The 18109-nt window shown below is 40.0% G+C and overlaps 1 protein-coding gene across 1 annotated transcript in view; it reads left to right on the forward strand.

The window, feature by feature from the left end:
* The window catches only part of LOC311128634 (cadherin-8-like), a gene marked incomplete at both ends in the record, with an annotated part of 72583 nt that extends 67157 nt beyond the window's left edge, over positions 1–5426 (forward strand). Inside the window, 4 exons of the mRNA XM_084160819.1 lie at positions 882–1003; positions 1626–1743; positions 4560–4811; positions 4939–5426. Coding sequence (XP_084016945.1) covers positions 882–1003; positions 1626–1743; positions 4560–4811; positions 4939–5426 — 980 coding nt within the window. The remainder of the gene's footprint in view (positions 1–881; positions 1004–1625; positions 1744–4559; positions 4812–4938) is intronic.
* Positions 5427–18109: the final 12683 nt, after the last annotated feature.

An 18109-nucleotide genomic window follows, 5' to 3' on the forward strand; every position in this document is an offset into this window, starting at 1 on the left:
TGCACCAGTTGACATCTGACTAATCAGATTGCAATGCTTGCTGCGGTGGAGTGAAAGTCACTTCAACAGAGCACAAGGAAAATGTGGACACTTCTCTTTTTCCCACTCTGTCCATCTATCACCTTCTAGCAAACTGTCTATTTTAGTTTCTCTCTGTTTCCTACTCTTTCTCTCCTCTCTTATGCTCACCTCTGGGTATTTTGTCCTGAAGCATTCTTAAGTGTAAAATCCTCCACTTGCTGCAGTGTTATGTGAGTGAGCTAAGGGGTGCTTATATCACAACCTTATATCACAACCATATATCAAAACCATTTTCAGTTTTGTGACAACATGGATCATGTACATCATTGTTTTGAATGTTAGCTATCTGTATGGTCTCAAAAACATACAAACAGAGGAAAGGTGTCAACATCCATTTGCTCTATGGACCAAATTAATAGATACAAGTTAGTGGTTGCAACACTTCTTAAATACAATAAGTTACCTCAAAAGGGACTGTCAATTACGTGCGATGAATAATCACAATAAAAATGGAATCTAATTAAATTGCCCTTTATTATCTTTTTAGACTTCTGCTACCGTTGATTCATTAATATGAATTTTTTTAACCTTCATGCATAAAACATGAGCGTGTTCAGGGGATTTCAAAAGCACTTTGAATGTGATTTTTTTTCTCACCAATCCTGTTTTGCATTCTTGATATCAGCTAAAACTCAGATTGATGTGGCTTCTCATCTGTCTTTCTATCAGACTAGGGAATTAAAGAAAATAACAGAAGAAAAAAAAATCTGGGTCATGGAATTTACCTGGGATTTAATTTCCCGCTGTACAGTATCCAATGTTATTGTATTCATTGTCTGTTTTATGGTTTTGTTTATCAGGAAACCACAGCCAGATATCACGGGCTATCGTGGCCATCCGAGTGCTGGACATCAATGACAACGCCCCAGAGTTTGCGACGGAATACGAGGCTTTCCTCTGTGAAAATGGCAAACCTGGCCAGGTAGGGGGCATTCATCAAGGCTGCCATTGTCGTCTTCCCCTGTATCTCCTCAGTAATGATCAGCCATGGTGAATTATAGCCTATTTATTTCACTGGGAAAGTACAGAGGCAGGAGTGTGGCCTTTCTCTGAGACACTCCTCCCCTGACACAACACACAGAGACTGAGAGACAATGAAAGCAGTCGGAATTGATCAGAGTGAATCATAATTCAGAGTTGTCTTTCATGTCCTCCTCCAGATGACACAATGGATCTCTAGCCAAAATTCTGGACAAATGCTTTGCATTTTCCTTCACATCAATCCTATTCATTCAGACGACTACAGTAATAAATAAAAAAAGACCGATGATAGCTGAATTCTCATTTCTAATCAGTCACAGACATACAGCTTGATAAGAACTATGATAGCAGATAAATAGATGTACCCAGAAACCAAAAGTGTGCCAGATGAGACAGCACCACATTGATAACAATCTCAAATTCCTGGAATGAATGGAGGATATTTTTCATTTTCTCTGAGCCAATGTCACGGTCAGGCTTTTTGTGATGGCAAAAACAAAGTAATGGATGACCTATCTCTCTAATGGCATTGGGCTCCTCTCTTTCTGTCTGTGTTTCCACAGGTGATACAGACGGTCAGTGCTGTCGACAAGGATGACCCAATACAGGGACACTACTTTGAATACCGCCTCATCCCAGAGATGTTAAACAATCCTAATTTCACGATAAAAAACAATGGAGGTAAGGACAGAACATGAGAGAGAGAATGACAAAACATGTCTTCTATCCTGCAACCTATTAGTCCAATCGAATATATCAAAGTCAAATATATTATAATATATTAGCATATTAACATATTAGTAAAATATTAAATCTGGTTGGATTACCGTACCCAGTAGTTAGCAGATGCCTAATAGCCTGGTCATCAGCTACTCTTTACTCCCCAGTGCATTTTAAAAGAAAGTATATTAGTTGAATCCAAATTGTCTGTCACGATCGTTATAAGAAGTGACGGACCAAGGCGCAGCGTGATAAGCGTACATTATTTTAATGAGTACACATACGAACAAAACAATAAACGGTACGTGAAGTCCTAGGGTTAACCACAAACCTTACGGATCAAGATCCCACAATACAAAAGTGCCAACAGGCTGCCTAAGTATGGTTCCCAATCAGAGACAACGAGAATCAGCTGCCTCTGATTGGGAACCACCCTGGCCAACATAGAAATACAACGATCTAGAACAGAAACCTTGAAAACTACAACATAGAAACTAACACCCTGGCTCAACATAAAATAGTCCCCAGAGCCAGGGCGTGACATTGTCTGCGGGTAGTCTTGCAGCTCAATGTAGGGTGACTTTCTGAGAGCTGTTGCCGCATGGCAGATGGCACTACATTTGTTTGCTAAATACGGTGATTGGTTTAGCTGGCTTTCTGGTCTCCTTTCTCCCCATCCCCTGCTCTTTTCCATTACTCTCACTGAAGAGCCCACTCTCATCCTGATGTTGTTGCGTAATGTTTTCAAAGTGCTTGGGGCGAAGAATCTTCATCTGGTTCTGTCCGTCTGTTTTGATGCGAAGCCTGCAGGCAAGAGGAACTGCTGTGTCTAGTTGTTAGTAAAAGGAAAATATAAAATCTGGACATTAAATGGAAACCTGCCACCATGGAAACAGGTGTATTAAGAGAAAAATCTGATACGTTTCTGAATCTAGAGGAATTTTTAAAGAAGAAACCACAGGCAACATTGAAGCAATATTTTCACATGTAGATATCATTAAGATATTCATTCAACTGCCCAGAGACTAATACAAATATAACCTTATCACTAACAGTAGAGACAGGTTTTTACATTTTGATGTTCACATTTTCTCAGCAAAAATTGGATTGTGATAAATGTAATACTGCTGTATTGATAGGAACTAGCATTTTACCAGACAATCTTATCCAAAGCGACTTACAGTAGTGAGTGCAAACATTTGTATATTTTTCGTACTGGTCTCCCGTGGGAATCGAACCCACAACCCTGGCATTGCAAGTGCCATGCTCTACCAACAGAGACATACACTGATTGTACAAAACATGACATAGACTGACCAGGTGAATCCAGGTGAAAGCTATGATCCCTTATTGATGTCACCTGTTAAATCCACTTCAATCAGTGTAGATGAAGGGGAGAAGACAGGTTAAAGAAGGATTTATTTTTTAAAGCCTTGAGACAATTGAGACATGGATTGTGTATGTGTGCCATTCAGAGGGTGAATGGGCAAGACAAAAGATTGAAGTGCCTTTGAAAGGGGGGTATGGTAGTAGGTACCAGGTGCACTGGTTTGAGTGTGTCAAGAACTGCTGCGCTGCTGGGTATTTCATGCTCAACAGTTTCCCATGTGTACCATGAATGGCCCACCACCCAAAGGACATCCAGCCAACTTGACACGACTGTGGGAAGCATTGGAGTCAACATGGGCCAGTATCCCTGTGGAATGTTTTTGACACCTTGTAGTCCATACCCCGAGAAATTGAGGCTGTTCTGAGGGAAAAAGGGGGTGCAACTCAATATTAGGAAGGTGTTCTTCATGTTTTGTACACTCAGTGTATACTGACGTACTGTATACTGGATTTTTTAAATTTATTATTATGATGGAGACACTTTTGGGATGAAGTTGCTACAATGTGATGGACAACATGTTTCCTTTAGGCTTTATTGCTAATGTTTCACGTCTCTCTGCCACACATGCTCAGAGAGAGGGTAGACAATTGAACTGCCCTAATGGAAAAAGCACATTAATTTCACATGTGAACACGTGAAGTGTTCCAAAAACACGTTTTCATGTGATTACATGTCATCTCATGTGAAGTTAATGTGATAACATGTGACAACATGTAAAGCAACATGTGATAACATGAAACTACAAATGTTTTCTTCTTTAAAATGTGTTCCAAAAACACGCTTTCACATTATTTCAAATGTGAAATTTCATGTGAAATCATGTGATTTCCCACATGTGAAATCATGTGGCTTTTTTGTAAAGGTGAGACTATCATAAACATATTTTCTGTTACACCAGCTTGAGTAGAGTCTTACAGGAATAAGAGTGTTTGACAATATGTGGGTGAGTGGATATGCTTAGCTGGATAATGAACACAGAGCTCACAGAAGTGTCATCAAAGAGCCCCTGGCATCTCTCTGAGTTGCCTTGTACCATCTTCTAAGTCAGTGTCGCACTCACGTCTCTTCATTTCCACATCTTAGTAAGGGTATGACAAAATAGGGTTCAATCTCTTACAGAGTTCTGCTATTGGAATATGGTGAGGAGGAAGGTGACTGAAAGCAATTAACAGAATATAAATGTGAGACCACAAACCACTTGGCAGGGCAATGCAACTGCTGTTTTTCTAGTGTCATCACCTCACCCTCATTTGGAATTGCCCCCAACATTTTTTTTTTACTCGATTGCAAAACATTTTGGTTTGTCACTCTACAAATAAACATGCTCTTACTCAACAGAAGCTAGTTTGCTACATGTTTTTTTTACAGCTACTTTCTCTCCCCACAGACAACTCCATCAGTGTTTTAGCCAAGCATGACACCTTCCGGCGCCAGAAACAGGAGATGTATTTCCTGCCCATAATTGTGACTGACAATGGAAGTCCTCCAATGAGCAGCACTAACACGTTGACCATCCGGGTGTGCGGATGCAGCAGGGAGGGAATAGTCCAGTCATGCAACGTGGAGGCCTATGTCCTACCCATTGGCCTCAGCATGGGAGCTTTGATTGCCATTCTGGCCTGCATAATACTACTTTTAGGTAAGATAATACTGATACTTAATGCAATTTGATTACATCTGAAAAATACAGACATGTAACATTGGTAAACTTCTACAAACATTGTCTTTGTGAGCACATGACTTTGACATGTCCTCTTGTTCGGCAGTTATAGTGGTGCTGTTTGTGACGCTGAGAAGACACAAGAACAAGCCACTTATCATCAAAGATGACGAAGATGTGAGGGAGAACATAATCCGCTATGACGATGAGGGGGGTGGAGAAGAAGACACTGAGGCCTTCGACATTGCCACACTGCAGAACCCTGATGGTATCAATGGCTACCTGCCCCGCAAGGATATCAAGCCAGACCTGCAGTTCATGCCAAGGCAGAGTGGTGGGCCTAACGGTGTGGACGTGGATGAGTTCATCAACGTCAGACTCCACGAGGCAGACAACGACCCCACAGCCCCTCCCTACGACTCCATTCAGATCTATGGCTATGAGGGCCGGGGCTCAATTGCTGGGTCTCTGAGCTCCCTCGAGACTGCGTCCTCAGACTCAGACCAGAACTATGACTACCTCAGAGAGTGGGGTCCGCGTTTCAGAAGACTTGGGGAGCTCTACTCAGTGGGTGAAAGTGATAAGGAGACTTGACCTTTGATCAGCAGAGACCCTTTGATTTTGTCCACATACTTGTGTATTATGCTAGGGTTTGCCGGCTTTTAGAAACAGCTGTTTACAAAAGGGGGCCACCTTTTGGACTCTTAGAGTGAAGTATAGTGTTCATCATCTATCACATCAAGCGCTTTGTATTGTTGAGCCAAACTTAACAATGTCTATATTAGGAAGTCTATGATTCTTGTGGAGTGTAACTTAGATTCCGTCGTGGAGTGTCTAGCAGTATTTTGGGTATTTTTCATTCGCTGTGACTGCCAGAAGCATAAAGACCTGGATTCTTGGTAGTTGCCTGATGAAAGAAGAGAAAGGGATTGTATGACGTCGGAGAACGTGGAGGTTCAACCACAGAACAATGGTACTACTGAGTGGCCCTCGTCTCAGATCTCTACCCACCACCCAGATAATCAGAGATAAAATAGGAAACTAAAAGAAAAAGCAATATTTGGTCTACATTACAATGTTGAATGTATGTATGATTTGAAAAAGCAAAAATGAGAACCACTACAATATTGGCTTTAAAATGAATTTGTTGAGATATCATTTGATACCAGGTGGCCACATTTATAAACTGTCTGAGCCAGACGGCTTGCTTTGTACAACTATTTGTATTTACACGCTCCAAGTGTGGTTTGCAAATATTATTAGCCTATAAAAGACTAAAGCGAAAGACAAAAAAAGAGAAATGTAGAAACTTTGAGGCCTTCTTTTTACAGAAGCAAGCATTAAATACAATTGTATTCAAATGTTTTTTGAAAATAATCGTGTTGATTCCTCATTATCGTTGTATGATTTGTTTTTTTATATATCTGTTCTTATTTGCGTTTTTTTCTGTGCTACAGGTTATAAGTGAGTGCGAGTTTAGAATGATCCCTTTTCTCAACTGTTCTTTCCACCACTGAAACTATTTCATCACAGCTGAACTTGTTGTTTGGATATTGCTGTTAATATAGTATACAGAGAACAGGAATTACTCTATAGTAAAATATTGGATGGAAAGGGAACTTTTACACACACAATTCATGTATACTGTTTAGCATTATTCTGTATACAGAGTTACCAGTGACCATTTAAGCACAATAGCTGGGATAATTTAATTGATGTGAATATTCGACCCCTCAATTTTCAATTTCATTTAGGAATCACTGGTAACATAAACCCATAAAAATAAAATACAGACTCTTGCATATTGTGGTACACTGTATGATATTAGACAAAAAAGACATGTACATAGAGTTACTGCTAATATCCTTAGCTTTCATTGAGGTGGTAGGTTTTGTCTATGCACGTTAGCTCTTGCACATGAGAATCTAAAATGGCGCTACAGCTGCGTGCATACTCAATTTGTACTGATACAGTATATAGCAGTTCTCAGTAGACTTAACGATATATATGAAATAGTCTTACATGCAGATCATATTTTCTACTGTGCTTTAATGTTTATAAATGTGTATGTTGAATTATTTACTCCCTGTAATGTAATCTAAGATACCCTGTATTGTTTCCTACTTTGTGAAATATATTTTTATAAATATTGCTGAATGGGTTTGGCTTTCTTTAGCAGCTAAGATGGTTGGAATAAGAGAGCTTTGCACAGTTCCTACTTGAATTATCGATGTACATAATTGTGCATCAGGAAGTACAAATATCAAAATGTCAACATGTCACATATCTTGTAATTAGGAAGAATTTATTTGGCAGTTGATGCACTGACTGGTTTTAAAACCTACAGTCAGGCCGGAAATTATTGGCACCCTTGATAAAGATGAGTACGGAAGCATCTTGTTCTAGTATCTTGTTCAAACAAGTTAGTATCTCATTTGAACGACTTAGTTGTTATTGTCTAATTATGACTCATTTGTTATGCAGTTGTGCTTGTCAGACCTTTGCTGCAGCCATTCATTTACTGATTCCATCCATTGATATGATTATTCATTGACAGTTCTTTGAATGCCAGAGCATGTAAGTGTGCAAACAAAATCTCACTGTTTTCCCCAATTTGACTTCAGATTCTGAAGTTGATCCACTTTTCTCCAAATGTTTTGAAGTTGCTCCAAACATCACATTTCTAAGTGTTTTTGATACCATGGGTTGCTCTTCCTGCTCAGCATCATCTTTCATTAATTATGAATGCTTAAGTTAAGGTTTAAAGTTTTGGATAGGGTTAAAACAAAAACAACTACACTGTTAAGTTTAGGCATTCATTCTGAATGGTTAACGTAAGAGTTAAGGTTTGGGATAGGGTTACTGGGATTGAACATGCGACCCTCGGAAGGATGAATTTAGTATCTCGAATGACTTAGTATCTTGTTTGAATGACTAAGTAATTTAAAAAATAAATAATTAGCTTCAGGGCTTCCGTAGATAAGCAAAAAATATTGTAAAAAATAAATAATACAAATACTAAGCTTTATTGTATGCTATTTTTTTTTAGAAAATCAGATTTTCATTTCATTTTATTTTATATACTAATACAGTTGCTCAGGGAAAGAGATTTTGTTTTACCTTTAAATACCTCACCTTGCGAGGATAATGGCACTGAGGCTCTTTCTAAAATGTTGAATGAGCTTGGAGAACACATTGGGAGGGATCTTAGACCATTCCTCTATACATAATCTGTCCAGATCATTGATATCCTTTGTCTGCGCTTATGGAATGGACAGCTACAGGTTTTTAATTGGGTTCAAGTCCGGAGACTGAGATGGCCATTGCAAAATGTTGATTTTGTGGTCAATTAACCATTTCTTTGTGGAAATTTGATGTGTGCTTAGGGTTATTGTCTTGCTGGAAGATTCACTTGCGGCCAAGTTTCCGCCTCCTGGAGAGGCAACCAGGATATTGCCTAAAATGTCCTGGTACTGGGTAAAGTTCATGATGCCGTTGGCCTTAACAAGGGCCCCAGGAGCAGTGGAAGTAAAATAGCCCCATAACATCAAAGATCCACCATCATATTTTACAGTAGGTATGAGGTTATTTTCTTCATATGCATCTTTCTTTTGATGCCAAAGAGCTCTATTTTCATGTCATCTGACCATAGCACAGGTTCCAGTCTAAGTGCCAATGCCATTTAGCAATCTCCAGGTGTTTACATTTGTTGGATGACATGAAAATATAGCTTTTTGGCCGTGCATGCAGAATCTCTTTCTCTGAGCAACTGTATTATTATAAAATAAAATAATAATAAAAAAAGAAATTGCATACAATATAGATCAATATTTGTATTATTTATTTTATGCTTTTTTGCTTATCTTTATCAAGGGTGCCAATAATGTTGGGCCTGACTGTATTTCCTCAAGAATTCTGTATTTTTTGTTGGCATGGAAAGCAAAAAAAAACATTGACATTTGAGCCAGTAAAGTAAAAAGTATGTTACAATCAAGGTCACTGACTGTGAACCTAAATGTTAAACGGCAGGCAGAAAAAAATCAGGAAATGTCAACTGCTTATCATTTGTTTCTCCTAGTAGCTTTTCTTTTCTTGAAAAAGTACTGTGGTGATGAAGGCATGCCTTTATCCACATAAAATGCTGGGATTGTTCTCAACCTATGCTGTCTTAAAGAAATACATTATCAGTTTAACATTATGGAATTAAGTAAATTTAACTTTACACATCACATACATTGTCTAAATTGCTTGTGTATTGAATGTGGGGGACTTATACTTGTCTGTTCAGCAGAAGCAAAAGTAAACTTCACAGCTTTTGTTTGATCAGACTGGGTAGCTCAGCTCTGAACAACATGAAACTGTCCATAACAAAGATCCCTCCAAGGGCTTGAGATATTGTATTCCATTTCTAGGGCATAACGTAGAAAAGCGACTAATGGATTTCTGTACAACATGTTCTCAACTATTTACAAAGAACAAAATGGCTCATGTCCCATTACAATATGTAGAGGACTATGCAGGTATGCAAGGTTGTTACCATCAGTGACAGAGGGTGGAAAAAGTTTAGCGTGAGCTCACTTGGTCACTGAACTTATTTCCTTTTATGAGTAAGTGCCCCTCTTCATGTGTCTCATTTCGGTCAATTGAATATGTATTCATTTTTATTTTAAATGAAAATTACAGTTTCAAAAAGCTATTTTTGTGAACATGCAATGCCATTAGACCATTTTCTTCAATTTGATATCTGCCAAAGCCCGTCAACCTGCAAATAAATATTGTGAAGTCTGTTAAACACATATGTTTTTCAATTAGATTGAACAGATGTTCTTTATGTATACCCTCTCACCTCTAATTTCTCTTCAAAGAAAGTAAACCCAACAACATTCCATCTTGGAAAGTTACCTACTCATGTAAAAAGGTTTCTCATGGAATGAATATTAATTCAATTGAATTCCATTGTATGGCTCTGTGTTATATAGTAATAATAATCTGTCCCTCATTGTGTTATCAAACAAAAGAGAGGCTTAGAGGCATTGCAATTTTCGCTTTTTTACTCACATTTTCTTAAAAAGATAGATTTATTTTGAGCATCAGCTTCTCTCATGGTTAATCCTGCTGAAAGATTAGAGTTCAATTTTATCTGATATTGTAACGACTCTTTATGAATAACAAAATAACTTGATCTTGTCAATTACTGACTGTGCTTGAATTAATTTATATTGTGTTACACAGAAAGAGAGTGGGGGGATCATTTATTTCTGTCTTTGTTTATTTGAATCCCATATACTTCATAGGCAGTTAGAAATGTGGATATGCTGTAGTAAATCACCATAAAATATAGTCATATGAAGCTAACTCATCCCACCTAAATACTGCAATACTAGTATACTTTACTGCAAATTATACTGAACAAAAATATAAATGCAACATGTAAAGTGTTGGTACCATGTTTCATGAGCTGAAATAAAAGATCCCAGAAATTTTCCATACACACAAAAAACTTATTTCTCTAGAATTGTATGCACAAATTTGTTTACATCCCAAAAAGCTGATTAAATAACATGATCATTACACAGGTGCACCTTATGCTGGGGACCATGAAAGACCACTCTAAAATGTGCAGTTTTGTCACACAACACAATTATTTTGAGAGAGCATGCAATTAGCATGCTGACTTCAGGAACGTCCACCAGAACTTTTGCCAGATAATTGAATGTTCATTTATCGACCATAAGCCGCTTCTAACGTCATTATAGAGAATTTGGCAGAATGTGCAACCGGCTTCACAACCGCAGATCACATGTAACCTCACCAGCCCAGGACCTCCACATCCGGCTTCTTCACCTGCAGGATCGTCTGAGACCAGCCACCCGGACAGCTGATGAAACTGAGGAGTATTTCTGTCTAATAAAGCCCTTTTGTGGGGAAAAACTCATTATGATTCGCATGTCCTGGCTCCCCAGTGGGTGGGTCTGGCTCCCAAGTGGGTGGGCCTATGCCCTCCCAGGCCCACCCATGGCTGCGCCCCTGCCCAGTCATGTGAAATCCATAGATTAGGGTCTAATGAATTTATTTCAATTGACTGATTTCCTTATATGAACTGTAACTCAGTAAAATTGTTGAAAATGTTGCATGTTGTGTTTATAGTTTTGTTCAGTATATTTAGAGCAAGGTTTCACTCCTTGATTCATTTTCTTTTTAAATTGACGTACTCCATAGAAAAGTGAATCCAACCTGTGTGACCCCGGCAGACCAACTGGCTCATTTGCAGTCACAGTTCCTGCAGTCACAGTTGTGTTTTGTCTGCAGGTCTGACAGAGACTGCTTAACTAAACAGCAAATCTAATTATCTTCCCACTTTTGTCACGTAATGGAAGTGCCCCTCTGGTGACAACCTTGTACATGTTCTCTACTGAGTTGAAATACTGTCTGGTGGCTCCTGATGGTGTGGGGCAACTGTAATTATGTTGTCTAAAGTGCTGCCTCCATCACAAAAACATCAGCACATGCATATGTAAGAATATGTTGGACTGCAGCTTAAATTAGATAGTGTGTTTTGCATGTTTAAATATCCCAATCCATCTGTCTATCATGACCCTTGTCATGACACTTCTGTCTGACTGTCCATAGACCACATTTATTGGCCATAGACCACTGATATTATCACTACCATCACTACCATTCTGTTTTTCCCCGGTTTCTTTACACTTGGCAATATATGACCAGAATGCCTCCTAGCCCAAATCGGGAAGGTGGTATTACTAGATCCTGCCTACTGTGACCAGATTTCACCGGATGTGGGCACAGATCCAATCACAGGACGGATGTTATTGCTAGATTTGAAAAGGCTCATTCATAGTCAGTGTAGTCACAGCTGACACCTAGGCCAGAGCGGTAATGTGGTTCCATGTTTAGCCAATTAATGATTACTGTATATCAACATGTCTCACAACATCAAAAAATAATGTCTGTAGTAGATGGTGGCTATGTACACATCTTCAAATGCCAAGACTAAGTTTAAATTGAACACATTATAATTGTGCCATTCATTATATGCTTAAGAGTATTTTACCTTTGGTCACAGTCTCATTTAATGTATTATTTATTTTGAATGTTTTGATTGAATCTATTTTTAGGAGCAGGGTTGTGGTGATTGGTAATGCCGTAACACAGTGGTGCTGATCATGCACTGTGGAGTGCATAATTGACCCACTCGTGTAATTAGCATTAATTAGCACCTCTGTTGGCGGATAGCACGGCTGAACCGGGATGTCCTGCAGTTTGGACCGTGCACCGCTGTCACTGCTGCAGTGAGCTGCTTGAAAACAATCTGGCTACTTTGGCTGCAGTGGCTTTTCTCTGCGAGAACCCGTATCAGTGACCGTAAGAATGATGGGATCTGGGTTGCACACACTTTCTGGTTTAATTGAAAAGATACCCGTAAATACAACAAATGTAAGTTTGCATCACAGTTTCTTAAAACCTCTTCGCTCTTTGTGCCCTTTCGTCAATGTAAATTACCCCAAGTCTTAAGTCCTGACAGTTCACTTTACACTTGAGTACAAATAAGTTAGCTGAACTTGAAGATATTCAAACATTTCATTTCTGTAATACATGTTCTGTACAGTCATATTCTAAGACTGTCCATTTACTTGGGTAGCATTGCCAAAAACACTCTAAATTGGATACGTACAGTATCTAAACTTTACAACCTTGGAAGCTGATCAGCGTAATACCTACAACTGGAATATCATCATAGTTGGCCGTAAGTTAATAATATTGGCACAACATAAGGAAACAATATCAGCAGATATTTGCAATATCCATGACCTTGTATCTAGCAGTACCAATGCTATAGAACAACAAACTGGCTATTTCAGGTCAAGACGTTTGGGTTGATGGTATGTCTATATTGGGTATATTGGCTTAACATTTATTTTCTATCGCAGACAACTGGATCAGTAAAACTGTACAGCCAATATGAGTGTATATACAGTACCAGTCAAAAGTTTGGACACACCTACTCATTCAAGGGTTTTTCTTTATTTTTTACTATTTTTTACATTGTAGAATAATAGTGAAGACATCAAAACTATGAAATAACACATATGGAATCATGTAGTAACCAATTTTTTTTTAAACAAATCAAAATTTATTTTATATTTGAGATTCTTCAAATAGCCATCCTTTGCCTTGATGACAACTTTGCACACTCTTGGCATTCTCTCAACCAGCTTCATGAGATAGTCACCTGGAATGCATTTCAATTAACAGGTGTGCCTTGATCAAAGTTAATTTCTGGAATTTCTTTCCTTATTAATGCGTTTGAGCCAATCAGTTGTGTTGTGACAAGGTATACAGATGATAGCCCTATTTGGTAAAAGTACATATTATGACAAGAACAGCTCAAATAAGCAAAGAGAAACAACAGTCCATCATTATTTTAAGACATGAATGTCAGTCAATATGGAAAATTACAAGAACTTTGAAAGTTTCTTCAAGTGCAGTCGCAAAAACCATCAAGCGGTATGATGAAACTGGCTCTCATGAGGACCGCCACAGGAATCGAAGACCCAGAGTTACCTCTGCTGCAGAGGATAAGTTCATTAGAGTTACCAGCCTGTCACGCCCTGGCTCTGGGGACTTTTTAATGTTGAGCCAGGGTGTTAGTTTCTATGTTTAGTTTTCTAGGTTTATGTTCTAGATCGTGCGGATCACCAAGCCTGTGAGGCGCGTAGCCAGCCCGGCCCGGCCGTTCCTGCTCCCCGCAACAAGCCAGTGGTGCGTGTCGTCAGCCCGGTCCGGCCCGTTCCTGCTCCCCGCACCAAGCCAGTGGTGCGCGTCGTCAGCCCAGTCCGGCCCGTTCCTGCTCCCCGCACCAAACCAGTGGTGCGCGTCGTCAGCCCGGTCCGGCCCGTTCCTGCTCCCCGCACCAAACCAGTGGTGCGTGTCGTCAGCCCGGTCCGGCCCGTTCCTGCTCCCCGCACCAAGCCAGTGGTGCGCGTCGTCAGCCCGGTCCGGCCCGTTCCCGCTCCCCGCACCAAGCCAGTGGTGCGCGTCGTCAGTCCGGCACGGTCCGTGCCTGTTCCACCTGTGCCTGGTCTGGCACCGGTCAGCTGCTCCACGCCGGAGCCAGAGCAATCCGCTCCACCCGTGTTCAGTCCAGCTCCGTTCAGCAGGGCCAGACCACGAGGGCGAGAGAGAGAGGGGTGGTCACGCCCGGAGCCGAATCCGCCTCCGAGGCGGAATGCCCACCCGGCCCCTCCCCTGTGGTGTTTGGTTGGCGCGGTCACAGTCCGCGCCTTTGGGGGGGGGGGGGGGGGGGGGGGTACTGTCACGCCCTGGCTCTGGGGACTCTTTAATGTTGAGCCAGGGTGTTAGTTTCTATGTTTAGTTTTCTAGGTTTATGTTCTAGATCGTGCGGATCTATGTTGGACAGGGTGGTTCCCAATCAGAGGCAGCTGATTCTCGTTGTCTCTGATTGGGAACCTTACTTAGGCAGCCTGTTTGGCACAGTTAATTGTGGGATCTTGATCCGTAAGGTTTGTGTTTAACCCTAGGACTTCACGTATCGTTTATTGTTTTGTTCGTGTTAGTACTCAATAAAAGATGTACGCATATCACGCTGCGCCTTGGTCCACTTATTACGACGATCGTGACACAGCCTCAGAAATTGCAGCCCAAATAAATGCTTCACAGAGTTCAAGTAACAGACACACCTCAACATCAACTGTTCAGAGGAGACTGTGTGAATCAGGCCTTCATGATCGAATAGCTGCAAAGAAACCACTACTAAAGGACATCAATAAGAAGAAGAGACTTGCTTGGGCCAAGAAAAACAAGCAATGGACATTTTTGGTTCCAACCGCCGTGGCTTTGTGAGACGCGGTGTGCATGAACGGATGATCTCCGCATGTGTATTTCCCACCGTAAACCATGGAGGAGGAGGTGTTATGGTGTGGGGGTGCTTTGCTGGTGACACTGTCTGTGATTTATTTAGAATTCAAGGCACACTTAACCAGCATTGCTACCACAGCATTCTGCAGCGATAGGCCAGCCCATCTGGTTTGGGCTTAGTGGGTCTATCATTTGTTTTTCAACAGGACAATGAACCAACACACCTCCAGGCTGTGTAAGGGCTATTTTACCAGGAAGGAGAGTGATGGAGTGCTGCATCAGATGACCTGGCCTCTACAATCCCCTGACCTCAACCCAATTGAGATGGTTTGGGATGAGTCGGACCGCAGAGTGAAGGAAAAGCAGCCAACAAGTGCTCAGTATATGTGGGAACTCATTTGAGACTGTTTGAAAAGCATTCCAGGTGAAGCTGGTTGAGAAGTGTGTGCAAAGCTGTCATCTAGGCAAAGGATGGCTATTTGAAGAATCTCAAATATGAAATACTTTTTGATTTGTTTAACACTTTTTTGGTTTCTACATGATTCCATATGTGTTATTTCATAGTTTTGATGTCTTCACTATTATTCTACAATGTAGAAAATAGTAAAAACGATGAAAAACCTTTGAATGAGTAGGTATTCTAAAACTTTGACTGGTAGTGTATATATATGTTTTTTACACACAGTGTGTATATATATATATATATATATATATATATATATACACTGTGTGTAAAAAAACATTAGAAACACCTGCTCTTTCCATGACATAGACTGACCAGGTGTATCCAGTTGAAAGCTATGATCCCTGATTGATTTCACTTCAATAAGTGTAGATGAAGGGGAGGACACAGGTTAAAGAAGGATTTTTAAGCCTTGAAACAATTGAATGGGCAAGACAAAATATTTAATTGCCTTTCAACGGGGTATGGTAGAAGGTGCCAGGTGCACCAGTTTGAGTGTGTCAAGAACTGCAACTCTGCTGGGTTTTTCACACTTAACAGTTTCCCGTGTGTTTCAAGAATGGTCCACCACCCAAAGGACATCCAGCCAACTTGAGACAACTGTGGGAAGCATTGGCGTCAACATGGGCCAACATCCCTGTGGAACGCTTTCGAACACCTTGTAGAGTCCATGCCTCAATTAATTGAGGAGGTTCTCAGGGTAAAAGTGGGTGGGGGGGGTGGGAGGGTGCAACACAATATTAGGCCGAGGGAGATTAACAGTTCTTTTGTGTTTCTTCCATTTGTGAATAATCACACCAACTGTTGTCACCTTCTCACCAAGCTGCTTGGCGATGGTCTTGTAGCCCATTCCAACCTTGTGTAGGTCTACAATCTTGTCCCTGACATCATTGGAGAGCTCTTTGGTCTTGGCCATAGTGGAGAGTTTGGAATCTGATTGATTGATTGCTTCTGTGGACAGGTGTCTTTTATACAGGTAACAAGCTGAGATTAGGAGCACTCCCTTTAAGAGTGTGCTCCTAATCTCAGCTCGTTACCTGTATAAAAGACACCTGGGAGCCATAAATCTTTCTGATTGAGAGGGGGTCAAATACTTATTTCCCTCATTAAAATGCAAAATAATTTATAAAATTTTTGACATGCGTTTTTCTGTATTTTGTTGTTGTTATTCTGTCTCTCACTGTTCAAATAAACCTACCATTAAAATTATAGACTGATCATGTCTTTGTCAGTGGGCAAACGTACAAAATCAGCAGGGGATCAAATACTTTTTTCCCTCACTGTATACAGTATATAACAATTGGGATAATGGGGAATACTGGAAAGAAGCCTATACCAAATCGTCATTGGTAAGGGGAACTCATTAGCTCAAACATGGGAAGGTTCTTAACAAACAACGAACTGATCGAATCTACAAGAGATGGGGAGAAATATAAAGCAAGCAGTCTCGGTTCTTGCTGAGAGTCAGATATATAGCTCGACCACTTCACAAGAGCAGTATGCTGGAAATCAATAGTGTCTGGTCAGAGCCCTTCCACCGCAGCACTTACTCCAGTTCAAGAGCTCCATAAATGACAGAGGGTGGCCGTGGCCCAAACCGCAGAACATTTCACTACTTTGCATTTACAGAACTTGGTTCATCTTGGTGTTACTATATTTTATCATCTTGATGAAGATAAGATGCCTCACACCATCCGTGATTAAATTGAGACATTGATCCAACTCTATCAGTTGAATACTACACTCTCTTTGATTGTACCTTTCATTATTTTATCTCTGGAAAGATCATACAAAGCCCCACTGGAGAGCTCCAACTTGTTGGTCAGGTTGACAAGGAATTATGTCATTTTTATGGGATTCCAGGTAGCACTAGGGGCGCTAGTCTAATTACAGTGGTAGAGTGTTCCGGATATACAGTGAGTTTCAAAAGTATTGGGACAGTGACACATTTTTTGTTGTTTTTGCTTTTTACTCCAGCACTTTGGATTTGAAATGATACAATTAAAGTGCAGACTGTCAGCTTTAATTTGAAGGTATTCCCTTTTTGTACACAATCTTCCCGTTTTAGGAGACCATTACGGATAATCCTGAATGAATCGTGAATAATGATGAGTGAGAAAGTTACAGACACAGAAATATCATACCCCCAAGACATGCTAACCTCTAACCTTACAATAACAGGGGTTGTTAGCATTTTGGGGGGATATGATATTTGTGCGTCTGTAACTTTCTCACTCATCATTATTCACAATTCATTCAGGATTATCCGTAATCATGGTAGCATCCACATTAATGTAGAAGTGTACAGCCACTAGAAACATATTATATTGTTATTTACAGTAAAAGGGACTCCAAAATGACAAAATACATTATTTACCGTTCATTTCTATTGTGCACAAAATAATTTGAAACACTACCAAAACAAACAGCAAATGCATCCAACAAAGTTGTAGAGTCACAATCTTGATGTAGTCATTCTGTGCTATGAATATGGGACCAAATACTTAGCTTTTTACTACTTTAATACACATATAAGTGAATTTGTTCCAATACTTTTGGTCCTTCTAAAATTTGGGGACTATATACAAGAAGTGCTGGAATTTCTAAGCGGTTCACCCGATACGGAAGAAAATACTCCAAAATAAATTCATGACAGTCTCCACTTCAACCTCATAGTCATTGTAGTACAGAGCTCACTTTAAAAAGTACAGAGCTCACTGTAAAAAGCACATACCGTGCCTTCAGAAAGTATTCACACATGACTTTTTCCACATTTTGTTGTGTTACAAAGTGCAATTAAAATGGATTTGATTGTAATTTTTTTGTCAACAATCTACACAAAATACTCTGTAATGTCAAAGTGGAAGAATATATCTTTACTAGATACGTTTTCAAACCCCCAGAGTCAATACATGTT

The sequence above is a fragment of the Coregonus lavaretus genome (assembly GCF_964263955.1).
Source record: "Coregonus lavaretus genome assembly, chromosome: 4".
In the NCBI taxonomy this organism is placed as follows: Eukaryota; Metazoa; Chordata; class Actinopteri; order Salmoniformes; family Salmonidae; genus Coregonus; species Coregonus lavaretus.